General features: G+C 41.5%; 1 protein-coding gene across 1 annotated transcript in view; it reads left to right on the top strand.

Moving 5' to 3' along the window:
• Positions 1–2,189: 2,189 nt before the first annotated feature.
• The window catches only part of TMEM242 (transmembrane protein 242), a 33,090-nt gene continuing 15,437 nt past the window's right edge, over positions 2,190–19,842 (top strand). The window contains exons 1-3 of the mRNA XM_048844155.2: positions 2,190–2,341; positions 4,148–4,248; positions 14,077–14,214. Of these exons, the coding sequence (XP_048700112.1) occupies positions 2,233–2,341; positions 4,148–4,248; positions 14,077–14,214 (348 nt within the window). The 5' untranslated portion in view covers positions 2,190–2,232. The remainder of the gene's footprint in view (positions 2,342–4,147; positions 4,249–14,076; positions 14,215–19,842) is intronic.

Genomic DNA, 19,842 nt, shown 5'->3' with positions numbered 1-19,842 from the left:
AACCTAAACCTTCCTTGCTGCAATTTAAGCCCATTGCTTCTTGTCCTATCTTCAGAGGTTAAGGAGAACAATTTTTCTCCCTCCTCCTTGTGACACCATTTAATATACTTGAAAACCGTTTTCATGTCCACTCTCAGTCTTCTCTTCTCCAGTCTAAACAAACACAGTTTTTTCAATTTTCCCTCACAGATCATGTTTTCTAGAACTTTAATAATTTTTGTTGCTCTTCTCTGGACTTTCTCCAATTTATCCAGATCTTTCCTAAAATGTAGCACCCAGAACTGGAAATACTACTTCAGTTGAAGCCTAATCAGCACAGAGCAGAGCAGAAGAATTACTTCTGGTTTCTTGCTTACAACAAAATCATAGAAATCATAGAATATAAGGGTTGGAAGGGACCCCAGAAGGTCATCTAGTCCAACCCCCTGCTCGAAGCAGGACCAATTCCCAGTCAAATCATCCCAGCCAGGGCTTTGTCAAGCCTGACCTTAAAAACCTCTAAGGAAGGATATTCTACCACCTCCCTAGGTAGAAATGTCAGCATGAAATTGTTTACAAATGTTATTAAAAGTTTTTCAGATGTAAAAATAACTGCTAAACAGCACTCAGATTCTATAAGTCAATTATAACTGAAATAGAGCAGAAATACACAATCAAAGAGAACATATGCAAGTTATCAACAGTCTAGACTCAACCTAATGGTGAATCAGTTACCTCATCAATTAGCAAAATGAGCTGACCTCTAATATCACTCTTGTCCCAATATTACATCTTGTTTGCAATGTTGCCAATTCTCCTGATTTCATCAGGAGTCTTGCAATATTTGGTGTTTTCTTAAAGTTCTGGAAGTCACCTGACTACACCAAAATAGCTTTCTTTTTTTGAGTTTCTAGATTTCATGGTTTTAAACATAAGCTTTGAAATATCAATGCTAAAGATTCAAACACCAGGAGGCAAAGAAAAAGAACTCAACATATATTATTTAAAAAGTTTCATGACTTCTTGGACTGCCTCATGATTTTTGGCACACTTAGGGTTGGCAGTTACATTTTAAAAGTCATAATGTTTATCTGCTTTCTAAAAAAAGCAGCTAAAGCAGGGTATCTGCTAAAGGAAAAGGTATCTATCACATGTTGAAGAGTGACAGAAATAGTACAGATTAGGAATATAAGAGTGAGCAAGATGTTAAATGACTCCTTGAAACAGTCAGCAAAAGCTCTCTGTGCCTTAGTTTCCCAATCTGTACCATGGGGATAACAGTACTGACCTGCATTGTAATGCGCTTTGAGATCTACTGATGAAAAGCACTATAAATGTTAGGTATTATTTGCCGTGTTGTAGCTGTGTTGGTCCCAGAATATTAGAGAGGCAAAGTGTCTCTCAGGTATTATTACTAATGAGCATATGTACATTGAGCTTTACGAAACATAGAATAAAACATATTTTTCCTTTATTAAAAAGTGTATCTTGCAGCAACGGAAAATACACAATAGTATTACTATTGTAAAATTATGTGTCTTGCCAAGGACCAGGACCCCACTGAGCTAGGCCCTATACAAACACAGAACAAAAAGTCATTCCCTGTCCCAAATTGTACATATTACTGCAGAATACTTTCCTACTTTTAAGAAACAAAGGCTGCCCCAGAAAACGGACAGTCTATAACACACATGCAGCGTTAAGCCACACGCCACACAGCGGATTAGCCCGCTGGTGTCGGCAAGACATTTACAGGCTGCCTCAGCCGCTGTCTTCAACTCGCCCCTTCAGGCTGATTGTGCATCCGATGAAGTGAGCTGTAGCCCACGAAAGCTTATGCTCAAATAAATTGGTTAGTCTCTAAGGTGCCACAAGTCCTCCTGTTCTTTTCGCCAATACTTTCTGTCACACACCAGCCCCTAAAACTGCCCCGCCCCCCCAGCCCCGCTCACTCACAGCTGGGGGGGGGGTAATCATTTTAACGCAGTTTTGACGCCTGGGGGTGGGTTGTTGCTGGGGGTGGAGGTGTATCAAGGGGGGAGGCAGGACACCCCCGCCCTGAGCTGACGCCAGAAGAGACTGGCGCGGCGGGTCTGGGCGGCTTGGGGAAGCCTTGCCGCGGCGGGGTGAGGACTACGAGGGACTCCGAGCCGAGCGCGGCCGGCTGCGCGGGCGGGGGCTGGGCTAGCGCGTCCCTGCCCAGCTCGGTTTCCATCCGGGTTGCAGGGAGGAGCCTGGCTCGCCGACCCGAGCATGGCGCCGGCTGCTGCCGCCGCGGAGGGGAAGCCCGGGCTGGGGTCGCCCGTGGCGGGGGCGGGCCGTCACCCTGCAGCAGCCCAGGACAAGTTCTTCTTCATCAAAGGTGCAGCGAGCCGGGGGGGTGGGGTAAAGGCCCCACGTGGGGGCGCTGCTGCTCTGCCTAGTCCCCACAAGGGGGGGAAGATTCTCCCCCCCCATCACAGCAATGGTGTGAGAAAGCCCCTTGTCTCCAGGGTGGGCAGTGGGGCTGGCTGGGGTGCTGCTGGCCACAGCCTGGGCTGTAACAAGAAGGTCCCAAGGATGCTGCTGCTTCTCCCCTCCCCAGCTGAGCTGAGTGCCCCACTCCTTGCCCTTTGCCTCCTTGGGGGATTTATGGGTTGCAGGAGGGGCCATCGCTGCTCTAGCGGGTGCTGTGGCTTCAGCCACATCTTGGTGCTGACAGCCTCTGCCCGCCCACCCCCATCTCTGAGGAGTGGTTCCCCTGCACCGCTGTTGCTGCAGCCCCAGCGCCTCATTCCAGCCCCAAAGGGAGCAAGGGGACCATCCCTTTGGGTGGGACCTGCTTCTTCAGGTTGCTCAGAGGGGAGCAAGAGAGTGCAAGCAGGTTTGGAAATGCCTCTGAAGCTACTGCACTTGTCACAAAGCCATCACTCTGTATCTGACCTCTCAGGCCTCCTCCTCAAAGGAAACCTGCACAACAGCTTCAAAAGATGAGCCTGGGAGCTTAAATTCACACCTTTGCTGGACACTACAAAATATGGAGTGAACAGACACACTGGATTTATGGCTCATTACAACAACAATTTGTAACCCTCATAACCAGCCCATGACTGCAGAGTTGTTAATGGGCAACTTCACCTTGAATGATCCTTTGAAATATGTGTTAGCTATTTATGCTAAACAGTCTGTTCCATCTTATGTTTATCAGTGAAATTTGAGTACATTTCCCAGACCTGAAGAACATTGTGTAGTTCAAAAGCTTGTCTCTCTCACCCACACAAGTTGGTTCAATAAAAGATATTACCTCACCCACCTTGTCTCTCTGGAGCAACTGAAAGTTGCACTTCCCCTTCTTCCCAAGACCTGCAGAAGCCCCTCAGCTACCACCATGGGTATAGAAATGGTGCTCTATGCCACAACAGGAACAAAGCTGGAGAACAGCTGCTGAATGTGTCCTCATATATGGGCAGATTTCCAGTTGGTAATTTGAACTGATGAACACTGCAAGAAGCAGAGTTAAGTCTCCCCCTTGAAGAAAGGGTGCTGAAGTATATAGCCAGGGGATACATAGCTCTTGAGAGACTCACGCTGCTGTGGGGAGATACTGCTCAGAGAGCACTGTAAAGGAGAAGGACCTTACCTGGGAAAGCCTGGAGTCTGCTTGGTTTTATCTGACTTTCCTATAGATGAATGCAGTGTAGTTGTAGCTGTGTCAGTCCCAGAACATTAGAGAGACAAGGTGGCCGAGATAATATCTTTTATTGTACCAACTTCTGTTGGTGAGAGAAACAAGCTTTTGAACCACACAGACCTGACCAGAAGAAGAGTTCTGAGTGGCTTGAAATCTTCTCCCTCTCAACAACAGAAGTTGCCTTACCCATCTTTCCTATTGATGATCAGTCTCTACATGGATTTACTGGCCATGTGCCCTTTCTCTTCGCCAGGAGTGTGAAGTAGCAAATCAGCATTTTAATTTGCTGATATAAACTAATCATTGATCTTTAAAGTACTATATTATAAAACATTCCTTGTCATTCACTAGATTGAGAAAATGAGCAGTTTGACAGCTATTCCATTCCCTTAGGCAGCTGCTGATAGATCTGCACTTCTGATTTTTTTTTAATGTTTGAACATTATTTTTTTCTAGGAAATAAATTCATTATTTTAATTTCTTAAATTTTGTTGGCAGGTGGAATTTTTCTAGGTACTGTTGCTACTGCAGGAGTGATAGCTGGTTTTGGTACAACACTTGCTATGGCTAAAAAGAAAAACCCCAACTGGTTCGATAAGGTTTGTCTCTTTTAAAGTACTATACAACCATGCGAAAGTAAAAATAAAATTTTTGCTTCATAGTGTATTATTGCATGCTTATTTTGGCTATACTAATTGTTAATGGTATAGTAGTTTTATAACCAGGAGGCCTGATTTTGCATCAATGAAGTCAATGAGAGCAGGAGTTAATTCTAAGTTAGGCGTTAGTGTTCCTTACTGCTTTAGTGGCAGATCTGGGCTGGTTATAATAAAACCCATAAAAAGTTTATTCAGTCTGCTGTGATCATATTACTATAATCCAATGAAAAATATTAAATAAATTTATCTCAGTTCAGGGAGACTACACCTGTATTCCCCCTCTATGGTCAATTAAGGGCACAGACACTAGGCTTCTGGCTCTCCAGCCATTGTCTCTCTTGGGTGGAGACATGCATCTCTTACTTTTCTGACCGGGATATTTCCAGGCTGCACAGCTCCCTAATTAGACTATAAATGCACCAGCCAAGTCAGACTGTCTAAGCAGACCTGTTTGTTTTCTCTTCAGAGACTAATAACAATGTTACCTCAAAGCACTTTCTGTGCAAACTTATTTATTCTTAGGGTAAAAGCATTACAGAGAAAACATATTAAAAACAATAAAAGAACCTACATGCACACTAATAAGCTTACCAGAGATCAGCCTAACTCCAGCATGGGTTCTGGCAGGAGTTTAGTCCTTCAGATCCCACAAAGGATTCTTGTCTATGGTCACAAGTTTATAACAGCCTCAGCACAGAACTAGCACACTCATGAAAAGTTTAGTCCAGCCTCATAGTTCAGGCTGGTTTCCTGAGCAGGGCTCTTTACCTGCTTCAGGAAACCAGATCAATCGGTAGACAATGGGTTTTCCTCCTCAGGGCATAGCTTCAAATGCCCTCCCAAGTACCTCCTAGGAAGCCCACTTTGCACATACTGTCCCTTTGAAGTTCATAACATTTCCCCAAGGTATACATTAGTCATTACCCTAGAAAAGTTACATACAGTCCTACAACAACACAAACAATTCTATTTTTAATACAATGGGTCCTTATACTTAAAAAATTTAACTTAATTCACTAAGGTTTATCTGGGATATTGCAGGAAATTGCCCTCTGTCACAAAATTATTGAAACACAAAGCTTTTAAACAATACATTTGCAATTTAAAGCCCCGATTCTGCAAACATGGGTATACTTTACTTATGTGAGTGGTCCCATTGACAAGTTTAAAGTTAAGCACACACATTTTCAAGATTACAACCTATATGATTAAATGAATATCATGTAGATAAATATTCTGTCACAGATAAACCTAGTGTATGAATGATCACTGTTATAAATAAATATGCAGAAATCTGTTTTAGTTAGATGATACAGAGAAAAACATGGACATTTAAAATTAAAATGTTACTCCATCTTTAACTTGTCCCATGCCACCTAGGTATTACAACGCATGGTACATGTACTGGTCTGTGACTCACATGTATGTAACACTTGCAATAAGATAAATAAAAAATAGTGTTAGATCATTCAAAAAGCTTCTAAAAATATTCAAGTTGAGGACATTCTGTGTGTATAATTAATATACGTAGGGAATTTTAAAATAAAGATTATGTAAATACATAATATTGACCTAGTAGAACATCTGTGCCATAAACATTTAGACCGAGAAACCTGTAAATAATTCTGCATTTTTAACTGCAAGGACAAACCTAATGATGGGACTATATGTGCAAATATATCTAATCTTGGAACAGAACACAACTATTCAAGAAGAGTTTTTCCTTAGTCAGTTTTTCATTGAATGAGCATTTGTAAAATAAACACTTAAAATTGATCAAACACTAAAACTACTATAATATCTATTGCACCCAAGAGATACCTCACCCTCTAAATCCTTTTGATCTGACATACAAAATCGTATCATTTTATTCATTGTACTTTCCATTAAGTTTATCACAGCGTTTATTTTGTACCCTCAATATGTCTTCTTTTGGAGGAGGGAATATCTGAGATCCATCCTTCATCTTGCAAAACCCTACTTTAGGCTGGGACGCATCACTCTGTGGCTGTTCCATACTGATCCCATGTCACCTCTAATACTAGACTATCTAGCAAAAAATGCAAACGCCCTCTAATTTCAGATAGGTGAACAGTAAGATGCAGCATACACATTTTTTCTGTGAGTAATGTAACAATTCTTCTAAAGACAAACTAATAGAAGATAAATGATCAAAATCTAGATAATTTAAAATAAGAAAATAAACAGCAGGGTACTTTTAGTAGCAGAAAACCATCAGGGATCAGTTTTTTTAACATCCCATCCTCTCCAACAGTGAAAAATGTTTTTACAGTTTAGCACAGTGGTGGGCAACCTGCAGCCCGTGGGCCGCACGTTGCTCGTCAGGATAATCCGCTGGAGGGCTGCGAGACAGTTGTTTACATTGACTACTCGCAGGCATGGCCAATGGGAGCAGCGGGGAGCAGCAAAGCATGGCCGTTGGGAGGTGCGGGCGGCCACGCCTGCGGATGGTCAACGTCAGCAAAATGTCTCACAGCCTGCTAGCGGATTACCCTGACGAGGGGTTGCGTGTTGCCCACGCTGCAGGTTGCCCACCACTGGTTTAGCATAATTATTATTATGTTCAGAAGAGTCTTGTGCTACTAGAATACCTGGAAAGGTGTGATGTAGGTGAGGATTAAGGTACACTGGGTGAGATTTTTTGGGAAAGCTTGCAGAGTGCCTTCCTGCCTTATACCTGGCTTTAGCAAGTGATAAAAGATTTTGATGAATATTAAACTTCACTGGATTTAAAAATAAACAAGCCAGGTTAGTTGTAGAATGTATTTATACATTATTTTGTGGCAATATTGTATATTGTATTTCCTATTTATATGGATATTATATTTATGGATTTATATGTATATTGTATTTCCTATGTATGGCCTATTTAGATTTGAAATATACACAAAATTACTTAGTCTACTTAGTGTAACAATGCCCAGATTTTTTAACCTTCAAAGCTGTCTTCAAAACTCATCTTTCTCTCTCAGCTTTTGGAGAGAGAAGGGTTTGAGGGATATAAAGTTATAGTATCAGTTATTATGTTTTGTTTTACTTAGTGTGTGTGAGTATAGTGTCATTGGCTTTTATACGTGTAACTATTTGTAATTAATTTTGTGACATTCAATTTTGTAAGATATATAGAAACTAAGCCAGTTGTCTCATTTTAAATATATTAAGAAGTAGGCACACTGTATAATAATGTAATTCCACAATTATATAAATCCTGTTTCAAATAGCACAGTTGGTTTCATTATGACTGGCTATTACTTTTTACCATCTTGTAATGATGTTTTAAAACAACTTTTTCCTGGACGTTACATTAACACCATTTCAGATCTGTATTCTCTTCACTGGCTGACCTGCCCTTCTACTCAATATGAAATTAATCTAGAGTGGCATTAAGATGACACTGAAGTGTATGTAGGTTGGACGTGGCACCAAGTGAAGTGAAGGATTTTCCTTTTTGGTTGAAACCTATATTTGCTGCTAGCCCTGCAACTGAATGAAAACAGTTTATCAGAAAACATCAGTGTCTACCAAGAACTAGAACCTTATAGAGCACAAAAAGGAAATGCTGCTTTTTGTCATGCTGATTGTGAGGATAGCTGGTGAACAGTTTCACAAGACTGAGGCTAGACTTTGAAAATGGTATAACTGTCAACAAAAGAATGGCTGAGGACTAGTCACCAAACCAGAAAAGTAGCTCTGTAGTAGCATTATTAATTTCATTTAGAATTGTATATTTTAGAGCATTGAACATTATCATTTGTAATAATACAACTTTTAAATGATATTATACAAAAGTAAAAGCATAACCATGAATAACTAGCTTTAAAGTTAAATGCAGTCATCATAGATGTAAAATGCATAGTTAAAATGAATAATGTTTTTATGCTTACAAAAGTGAGAGATTAACAGCAGGGGTAAGAGCCAGGCATGATGCAGGAAAGGACTGCTGTAAATAAGTAAGTAAGTAAAATCCGTTTATTCATGTCTGACTCTTGGTGAAACCATAGCAGAATTTTCAGAAGCCTTCTCAATCCATCACTAGCTTTGAGTGCTCAGCAGTTGACCTCCCAGTGATCTGCTGGACACCATTTATCCATCTCCTCGCTGGTCATACCCTATTACGATGACCTGGCACCATTCCTTACATGATGACTAGGGCCCTACCAAATTCACAGCCATGAAAAACATGTCACAGACTATGAAATCTGGTTTCCCACCGTGAAATCAGGTCTTTTGTGTGCCCTGTACTATACAGATTTCACAGGGGAGACCAGCGTTTCTCAAATTGGGGGTTCTGACCCAAAAGGAGTTGCAGGGGCGGGTCACAAGATTATTTGGGGGGGGGTTCCTGGTAATACCAGTTTAGTTCTGCACTGACTTCAGAGCTGGGCGGCTGGAGAGCGGCAGCTGGTGGCTTGAGAGTGGCAGCTGGTGGCCGGGGGCCCAGCTCTGAAGGCAGCACCCCGGCAGCAGCAGCGTAGAAGTAAGGGTGGCAAAAACATACCATGCCACTCTTACTTCTGCGCTGCTGCCTTCAGAGCTGGGCGGCTGGAGAGCGGCAGCTGCTGACTGAGGGCCCAGCTCTTCAGGCAGCAGCGCAGAAGTAAGGGTGGCAATAACATACTATGTCATACTTACTTCTGCACTGCTGCTGCCGGCAGCTCTGCCTTCAGAGCTGGGCTCCGAGCTAGCAGCCGCCGCTCTCCAGCTGCTCAGTTCTGAAGGCAGCACCACCACCATCAGCAGTGCAGAAGTAAGGGTAGCAGTACTGCAGCCCGCCCCCCCAACTCATTTTTGGGGCAGGACCCCTACATTTAAAACACTGACATTTCAGATTTAAATAGCTGAAATCATGAAATTTATTATTTTTAAAATCCTATGACTGTGAAATTGACCAAAATGGACCATGAATTTGTAGGGCCCTAATGATGACTTTCTCAAGGTTATTTCCATCTCTATGCCTGACGTGACCACAGTACACAAGTTTGCACCTTTTGATTAGGAAAGTACGAGGCAAGGCCCCAGTCCTGCAGATACTTATGTAAATGCTTAACTTTACTCCCATGAATTGAAATAGGAATCAGTGTAACTACTCATGAGAGCAAAGTTAAGCATGTATGAAATACCTGGAGGACAAGCTCTGATAATGTACCTTAATTCTGACTTGCAACACCCCAAAGCAGAAACTGCCAGTTAAGAGATTTTTTTAAAATAAAATCCAGTGCCATTAAAGGACAAACTCAATTTCTTTTTCTTGTGATTTAGGTTCCAATCCTACAAATATTTGTGCATGCATTTAACTTAACTCACAGTGGGGTCAATCATGTCAGGTGCTGAGAAATCTGGCCCCAATCCAGCAAAGCAGTGAGCATGTGCTTAACTTTAAGCACCTTGAAGGCAATGGGGCTTCTCTGCAGACATAGAGAGCTGCTCACATGGAGACAATTGCAAGTTTGGGGCCTTTGTCCCTAATACATTTGAAAAAGGTACCTTCAACGGTAGCGTGTCTGTCCCCTGTCTTCTTCCCTCTCCCTCAATTTCCCCCCCCCCCCCCCCAAAAAAAAAAAAAAAAGCAAAAATTTGGAACATAGATTTTGGGAATCAAGTCAGTGAATTCTGTTCCCTATTTTCCTGGCCTGTTTTTAAAAAGTGTTTTAGCAATTTATTTTTGTATTCAGAGAGGTATTTTCAAATCTTGGAGCTGTGATGAAGAGAAACGAATGTGTACTGACAATAAGTAACAAAGGTGTGAGTAAAACCCCATTCACTTAAAAGAGCAATACATAGCTATTTGTATGTTTTAATTAATGAAACATTTTTTCTATGCCATTGCATTGTGATCTCAGAAGCATTTCTCCTAGCAATTCATTCATCACTTCTCTTGAGGATTTAAATAGCTTGCCTGAACATCTTACGACAAAGATTTCTCTAAACACCACAATTTATTTGGATACTTAATACCCCCGAGGAGTCGGCTTGTGACTAAACTCTCTTGAACTACTGCCAATAAAGCCAGATCAGTTTCTTCGATTATCACTTTTTTTGGCGCAATGAAGCATTTAAATAGAATTAATTTTTGCCATCCCTTTTCACAAATAGCACTTGTGTCTCCCACTTAAAGATTCAATTAAGTGGATTTTTTTGGCATGGTTTTTCATGTTCAAAAGTAGAGAAATTCTCAGATTTTATATTATATTTGAAATATTTAGATAGGAAAAATGTCAGACAAAGAAAAGTTATAGAATTTCTAAAAGTAACAGAATCATTGTTATGAACATTCATTAGCTACTGTACAGAGATCATAGGACTTTTATATAAAGGACTTAGTCTGAATAATGATCACTGTAGTTTGTGTCTTTGTGCACATATATATATATATATACATACATATACACAATGCATGTATCCGTGCATGCCACTCAGATTTTAAACGATGTGCGCCCGTAATTCTAAGGTGAGAACTGAGCCAACAGTGTTTGAGTTGCCCCAAGTTTAATAGCATTTTGTTAATGGTTTCTACTCTTAAATTAGATTAGGCTATGTAAATAGACAGATTGCTATTGAATATATGCTTTGTGAACATATATTTCAGCTGGATAACCATGCTCAGAACTAAATCTTAGAAATTTAAAAAGTGAATGAAAACGGTTAATGATTGTCTCTGGGATTATTTAAATATATAGTTGTTTTATGATTCAAAGTTGAATGAAAAGTTTTTGATCCTATTCCAATGTCCAAATGTAGAGTGGTGGGCACTCTACATATGCTTAAATAGATAGAAATTAAATGCAGGAGGGCAAATAGCAGGATCTATATTAAAATTTTCAGGAAGGTTATTTAAAGATGACCTGCAAAAGGAAAATCTTGGGTTTGTGCACTTGGTTTTTCGCACTTTTTTATGATGTATAATAAAGGCTTAACCAATGGGTAGGGTGCGGTCAATTTAGATATTTTTTCTGCTGATTTACATTAGAAATGTCAGTAGTGTAAAATCTTGTTTTCTATGATTTTGCTGGAGTTGACATTGGAGAGCTAAAGAACTGGTGTGGGATTTTCTTACCCTAAAATTAAGGGTAAGGATGTTGATCCTTTAACAATGAGATCTTTTCTCACAACTGTTTGGCACATGTTTGAGTTAAGCAGGTATTAATGAAAACAAACAAAAACCTAGAATTTCTAAAATTTGTGATTAAAACTCCCTCTCTCAACTGCGCAGGGTTTATTTTACAGGTAGTTATGAAGACATCATCCTAGTTCATCATATCATCCATCACCATCAAGGGATTTATAAAGTATTCCAGGAAAAACAGGATAGATAAGACAGGAATTTGTAACAAACTTTTTTAGGGAAAAAAAATGAAACCACCACATACTTTCAAGTCTTCTGTATATGTCATACAAGATCATAAACCTAATCTTTTTCCATGGCAGGTCATCTTTTGAAAGCAAAAATCCAAGAGCTATAAATGCTTTAAACAAGTTTGGAAATCAAGCTAATCCTGATACTTAGTTTTAACTCTAAGGTGCCACTAGTACTCCTTTTCTTTTTGCGAATACAGACTAACATGGCTGCTACTCTGATACATATTTCTCTTTGCTATTCTTTCGAATATATGAAAAAAACTGTTCTTTAAATTCTCTTGCAAATTCTTCTTTGTCAGGATTTCATATTTTTGATTAAATAATTTTGCAAATGAACCTATTTGTTTACACATTTACACTTCTAGTTACTATTTGTTACCTTCATACAGTAGTTTCATGCTCTTTAAAAATAAAATGGCAATTTCTGTTATACTCCCAGAATTTTACCTACCAACATAGTGTTTCCATGGAGAAGGCCTTACCTTGAGGATTCATTCCTTCTGTTTTTAATCAGTTCTTTCAGAATTCTGAGTACAAAACAAAATTACTCAAACAATTTTAAATAGTGAGTGCAGAAACTGGTTTATTTTATTGTGCAGGTTTGAATCTTAATATTTCTAGAATAGTTTTCTTTAACCTAAGGGCTAATTTACATACAGAATTATGTTCTTTGTCCTCTGTCCTGCAAGCACTTATGTATGTGCTTAACAGTCCCATTGGGTTCAGAGGGAAAACTCATGTATATACATTTAAGCACATAAAAGTGTTTCTAGAATCAGGGCCTGAATGGGAGCATTTTCAGGGTAGTAAACTTTGGAACTTACCAAGGTTTATCATTTTTATGTGGTCTGACCAAGAATTTTGCCTCATATAATAGTTAGCATACTAAAGTTTTAGAGTCCAATCCTGCAGTCCTTACCTGAACCTGAGTAGTTCCAATGAAGTCAGTATAAGTTTAACTGTTCCCTAGGGGTGTTCCACCCCCGCTCTGCCCAAGGCCCCCCCACTCCATCTCCCCCCCAAGGCCCCGACCTCGCACCGCTTCTTCCCGCCCAACTCCGCCATCTCCCCCGAGGCCCCACACTCATTCTGCCTCTTCCCGCCCCTGCTCTGCCCCCTCCCTGACGCCACTGCTGGCTGCTCTACACCCTCCTTCAAGTCCCTCCATGAGCCACCAAAGAGCTGTGGCTGGTGGGTGCTGAGTACCCACTATTTTTTTCCATGGGTGCTCCAACCCCAGAGCATCCAAGAAGTTGGTGCCTATGGTTACCACGCTGCGGTGGTATTTGGTTTACTGCAGTTACATTCTGTAGGTTACACGTATCCTACAGGAATTAAGTACAGTTAATCAGGTATCACAGTGTGATAACTAGGTAAATGTTGACTGGTCATTGTAAACTGTACTATGTACTCCTATATTAGTAATAGTACATTAATATTAGGACAACACCCAAAGGCCTCAAATCACAACTGGGAACCTGTTTGGCTCAGCATGAAATGATTTTTCCAAAGAAAGATTTCTGTGTTATTAGGTTTGTCCACCCTGATGTATCGGAATTTTGACAAATGGTTAAAATGACTCAGCATGACCAGTACAGAGGCTGAACAGGGTTCTGCATTTGCCAGTCACTTGGTTCTTTGGAGAAATGAGATCCAAGCAGTGCCAGACAACATTAGTTGTTTGGGGGGGTTTGTTTTTTTTTAAAAAGCCCATTTTCAGAACTCCTTCAGGTGATGCTCCTCTCCCCCCACGCTCACATTAGCCCCTCTCTTTCTGAGTTACCTGCTCCACATGGGGCTGAAGGTCATCAGGGCTCTGCTGTTTCTCCAGCTTTCTCTTCTGTTACCCAGGGGGCCAGTGTGGAGGTCTGCAGATCTCCTGTGCGAGAGGGTATCAAGTCCAGAGATGAGTTTTAGAGCATTATTACACTCTGACTCCTGGTGATCAGGGGCTGTGAAGGTATTTCTGGGCCCTTCTGTTTTCCTGATTACTACTCAGTTACTGCATCTTCTGCCCCCAACCAGTCAGTCAGTCAGTCATTCATCCCCACATGGCAGCTGCATTAGGGTTCTTGCGTCTGCTACCCACATGTGCTATTAACAACTGCTAGGGCTGCTGCTGAGTCTCCTTCCTGGAGGATTAAGAGCAACTCATCCTGAGGAATTTTGTGGAGGGTTTTAGCCCAGCTCTTTGGGAATTGAGGGGGACAGGAAGGGATTGAACTAACCCCCTTGCTCTACCCTCTGCTGTTACTGTCAAATGCTGTTGAGTCTTTAGTTCAATAGTAGAGTTTGCTAAAGAGACAAATGCGTAGAGCAAACATTTTTCTTGTCTTAGATATTTTAAAATCCTTTTGTTACTGAACCTTGATCTTTTTATCTTGATTCTAGGGTATTACTGCCACAGCTGCATTACCAGAGAATGGTTCATCGCTGGCCTTACGAGCCTTGGGGTGGGGTTCACTGTATGCCTGGTGTGGAGTTGGGCTGATCAGTTTTGCCATCTGGAAGGCTTTGGGAGTTCACAGTGTGAGTACACGCATCATTTCCTCACAAATTGTGATCTAGGTATGGAATGTCTTTCATGGGTCCTCCATACCACTTGAGCCCTACAGAGTGCCATCTGCAGAGGTGTATGCTGAGGGAGAATGGCTGCTCAGTGGCCTCTGTGCACCGGAAAGCGGGGGCTTCATACTATCGACAAATAGGCTCTTTTGGAAGGGGCTGTTGTGGGTGATGTGGGAGAGGAACGATTCACACCATACTTATATGAACCAGTATTCTAGAGCCTTCACATAGGGCCACTATTCCAGCCGTAAGACTAGAATAGTAGCCACAATTTTTCTCTGTTAGGGGGTGTGAATTCCAAGTTATCCCTTGCTTAGCTCCCCATACAGTCTGAGTTTTGCCTTTAGCACAATCTGTTTATTTTCAGCAGCCTTCAGCCATGAAGTGTCCAAGTTTTGCATTAGTACTTCAGCAACATAAGAGCCATCTGTTTTTATTTCAGATATCAATTTCCTCACTAGTGTGTTTCTGTAGAGAGTAAGGGGACAGTGGATGGAGGTTTCATGTGAAATAGAAGGAGGGGGAATCTTGTGATGTCATCAGTCAGGACCAAGGAGCTAGGGAAACATCCTTACACCGCAAGGAGTTCAAGTTATCTTCACACAGAGATGCTTATGCTCCAGTGCCACATAGTATTGAATATGAACAGTAAAGATCATTCAAGCATTTAGTTTTGTCCCTGATAGTGACCCATGCTCCTTGCTGCAGAGGGAGGCGAAAAACCCGTAGGGTCTCTGCAAATCTGACCTGGGGGGAATCTGCCATCAGGGCTCCCTGTGACTGCAGATTTGGTGGAGCTGTCTGCTTCCCAAGCTGGAATGTTAATGAGTAGATTATGTTCTTGGCTACTTGAACAAACTACATAAATCTCCATAGCCAGCAAGAACTTCCCTCTTAGTTCCCAAAATGAAAAAAACCTAAGCATACTCCAGCCTGATATTTTCCTTCTTAAGCAACACCCCTATCTCCACACCTTCCTCTGGCCCCACTGTGAATTACCTCATAACCCTTCTCCTAGTAAGTCATGTGTCATGGTCCTACTTCCCCTGGCATTTTTCCTAGCAGAACATTTGGCCCCAAAATGTAGTGTTCTGCACACACACACACACACTCACAATATTCTTAATAGGAACAAGTGAAGGGAGGCAGAGCTTTCAGTTAGGACATGAGACAAATGCAAAGCAATCTTGTTTAAACTCAAACACTTTATCAGGCTGCAGGGGGTACAATGTAGGAAAGAGAATGGGGACACCCAGTTATCTCCTTTACATGCTGAGCTCCAGAACGTCACTCAGCAGCCAAAATGGTGCTTTCCACAGTATATTGCTGATTCTTATTTCCATTCAGTCAGAGCACTTCAGGTGGTGCCAAAGGATGGCACGATTTGTCTCTAGTCAGTAATTTCTGATAATTCTGTTTTATTGAGCTTAGTTTGTATTTTCCTGGGAAGTACAGATCTACCCTGACACTGGCCCAATAGCCTACCTGCCCCCCACTGATGTATATTATTCTGTTAGCTTTTTAAAATCTTCAGATTTTAGAGAAATTGGCATATCCCACATCTGATAATGTGAATTAGCACTGATTATTGGGTGAGTCTCACCCACATGCTCAGGGTCTGACTGATCATCATATTTGGGGTCAGGAAGGAATTTCCCCCCAGGTCAGATTTACAGAGACGCTATGGGTTTTTTGCCTTCCTCTGCAGCAAGGGGCATGGGTCACTTGCAGGTTTGAACTAGAGTAGATTGTGGATTTTCTGTAACGTGAAGTCTTTAAATCAAGATTTGAGGACTTCAGAGGTTATGGGCCTACAAGAGGAGTGAGTGGTGAGGTTCTGTGGCCTGCAATATGTAGGAGATCAGACTAGATGATCATGATTGTGCCTTCTTGCATTAAAGTCTGAGTCTTTTGCACAATCAAAAATTGCAGTTTTATACTAACTATTGTCATGTGTTTGTTTCTCCTCTCCTGATCTTATCATGTACCTACTGAACTGTAAATGTTTAAAGTCCCTACAGGTACAAAACCCAAAGTTTACTATAAATGAAAAATTTTCTAATCAAACAAAGAATTTCCTCTGAATACAAGTAATATTTCTGAGGCAAGTCATCTTTTTGTATTGTTGCTGGTGTTTTTTTGACCAGCCCTTTAACATAATACACAGAAGCAAGGGTTGAATATCAAAATAGCGTCATCTAGAGTTTAGACATTACTTCCCAGAGGTAGCTCCCAAGCGTCCTAAGAGCTATCTCTGGGAACTCACATTGCAACATTGCTGTCATTCCCTTCGTTTTAGTTTTGCGTGTGTTAGACATAAACATTTTGACCAGGAGTTGCTGATATATATTTTTTTCCTGTATCCAGGGAAACAAGTGCATGCTTTTTGGAAAGTTATCAATTGCTATCATGTGAGCAGAAGTACAGACCTACAAAATGGCCTGTTAAAAATATGTTGGCTTGTTTAACGTATAGATGTGGAATGATGAAGTACCAGGCAAAAATCAACTTTGATGGAAATGCTGTCTACTAACAGTTACTTTTAAGAGTGAACTTAAGTTCCTTTGCACATAAAACTGTTAAAGCTACAATAGCGATTATAGTTTGTACCCCGAGGTCAACATTTTCAAACCTGGGTGCCTAAGGTTAGATTCCTACATGCATACTCAGACACCTAAATAAAAAGGTACCTTCAGCTCCCATTGGCTTCATTAGTAACTGTGACACTCAGACGTTAGGGCTTATGGACTGCATTGATCTGGCCCTGGTAGCAATGTACCTGCCATAAAACTATTCTAATTTGTTCGTGCAAAAATATGTGAAGGGAAGTGATGAGTGTGTAATGCAACTTGTCTACCACATGCCTGGAAGTAAAGCCCTGCAGTGGGACTGGGATCCTGCAGGTCCCCCAGGACCTGCTGCCATAATAGCAGGAGTGGGATAAAAATGCAACAAACAATGCAGGAGTGGGTGAGAGTGGGTATTGCACTGCGGGATGGAATTGTCATTAAGAAAACTACCCCGTGCTGGGCTCTACCTGGAAGTGTAAAATTAGAAACAATGTAGGAAGTTACAATATTTAAGAGCTATTTAAGGGTTAACAGAGGTGGATGAAGGAAAGGAGACTCAGTGATACTCTTTTATAAGAGCAGTGAAACTTGAAACTTGGCAGAATTGGTATAATTAAGGGTAGAAATGATGCCAGCAGTTATTGTGATCTATTGTAGTGCACAGCTATGAAGGCAGAGGCATTTATTAGCCTGGGTTGTTATATTTATTTGTCAAACATCAAGGTTGCACTTCCGTGCAAAACAAAATCTTCCCTAGGAGACTTCTGAAGAGCAAGAGGACATTTGTCTAACAGTCACCATCTAAGGATAAAAAGAAAAGGAGTACTTGTGGCACCTTAGAGACTAACCAATTTATTTGAGCATGAGCTTTCGTGAGCTACAGCTCACTTCATCAGATGCATGAGCTCACGAAAGCTCATGCTCAAATAAATTGGTTAGTCTCTAAGGTGCCACAAGTACTCCTTTTCTTTTTGCGAATACAGACTAACACGGCTGTTCCTCTGAAACCTGTCATCTAAGGATAGTGCCATCTAACGACAGAACTGGAGAGAACATCTCTGATGTGTTTGCATTGTGCATTGCACCACAGCTACATCTGCTGGCAGGAGATAAAATAAGCACACTTAAAAAATGACATTTCACAAACATTTTAGTTTTACTTGCTGGGATTCTTTTTATATGTTTACACAAAAAGTGATTTCATACATGTTGACCTTTAGTATTTTGTGTTTTGTAGTGATTTATTTGATCAAATATTGTAGTAATGGTAGGATAGTACTAGTATTGACAGTGGTTCGTATTCCTTGAATAACTGCCAAAGAAACTTGATCATCACTTTCAGCATCTTTACTAGTTCAGTACTGTTTCTTCTGAACACGTTACCAGATGTATTGAATTGTGTGATGGGTACAGGTGTCTGTTATGGTCAGGTTTATGATCATTTAATGCATTGCATCACCTACAGAAAGTCAGAATTTAAAGTAATGAAAAAAATCTAGCACATTTACTTCTACATTTTATACTACAGTGGACCCTTGCTAGAGTGCATATCACTATAGCGTGGATTCACATATAGCGCGATCGCGGCAATGGATCCCAAATTTAAATATTTAAATTGGGATCCAGGGTAACACGGCCCCGGCTATAACGTGGTCCCCGTGTTAACGCAATACCGTGCATGGATCCCAAACCCCACGTTCTAGTGAGGGTCCGGTGTATAACTTTTCCAGTAATTTGTTTTCATTAATGTGTTTATGTGGTTCAGAAGCAGCTGCAAAGCATTTGTGGTGACGTTTCTTTACTGACTTAAGAACAACTAAAGCTAGGACCTATTCTGGATTTTATATCCTTAAGCCTCCTGTAACAAGAATGTACACCACCACAACTTGTGCCTGCTGTAGGAGCAACCACAGAATTGTTATTGTCCATTTCTAATATTGCAACTGTATGCTGGTGCCCTAGTCACCAGCTGGGGACAGTCAGCCATGCCCATCCTAGGTTTTTGTCCCTTTCTTTAGGGCTCTAATTATGGAAGGAATAAAGGAAGGGAGGGAGGGAGGGAGGAAGGAAGGAATATCACAAACAGTCCGGTGGGAGGTCAAACAGGGATCCTCTGGCAGGTACCAGCTAGGACCCTTTCTAACCCGTGGGGCCTCCACAGGGCTTAGCTGCCTGCAGCCTTCTGCTCTGGTTACCAGAGTATATCCTCTCTCCTGGTTCCCCCCTAGCCCCTCATGGAGCTCAACTCTCCTTTATATTATCTAGCTGAGAGTATGGGCCAGTCTTGAGGTGCTGACCTGGGCTGCCTTCCATATAATGATTCAAAAGAAGAGAAGCCCAAAGAAGACTGCAGGACTTCTCTGATCACAAACCACAGATAGGGTAACATCTTATCCAAGTTCTGGGACGCAGTAGTTCCAAATTTTCATAGCATTCCTTTTAACATGCAGTTAAACCTTTCTACCAATCCATCTGTTTGCAGGGGGTAGAAAGAGGTTCTTACCAAGTGGACCTTCAGAAGGGCCTGTGCCTCCTGCATTAGTCATGATGTGAAGGCCATGCCCCAGTCTGTCAGGATGATTCTTAGGCTCCCTACCCAGGAGAATACTTTCAGCAACTGTTGCCTGTGTGGTTGCAGAGCGCAAGGCCATGGCCTCCAGGTACTGGGTGGTGAACTCTCCAATTACTAAAATAAATCAACATTCACTTGAACTCAGTTCTAGGACTCCTACAAGGCCTATCCTAACCCACTCAAATGGGGTGCCCACTAGTGGCTGAGGAATTAAGAGGCCCTTATGAGCTGGTCTGTGGCCCACTAATTGGAATTCTGGGCAGGATGCATAATAATCCTTGATATCTTGGTAAATGCCCTGCCAAAAGAACCAGGCCAGTATCCTTTCCCTGGTTTTGTCCACCCCCAGGTGGCTGGCCCAAGGTATATCATAAGCTAGTTTTAACACCTGGTTCCGGTATGGCCTGGGAACTGAGTTCTACGGGCGCCAGTCTGTTTGTCTTGGGA

This window comes from Caretta caretta, chromosome 3 (assembly GCF_965140235.1).
Source record: "Caretta caretta isolate rCarCar2 chromosome 3, rCarCar1.hap1, whole genome shotgun sequence".
In the NCBI taxonomy this organism is placed as follows: Eukaryota; Metazoa; Chordata; order Testudines; family Cheloniidae; genus Caretta; species Caretta caretta.
Note: the sequence above shows the minus strand (reverse complement) of the source record. Positions and strands in the feature narration are given on the sequence as shown.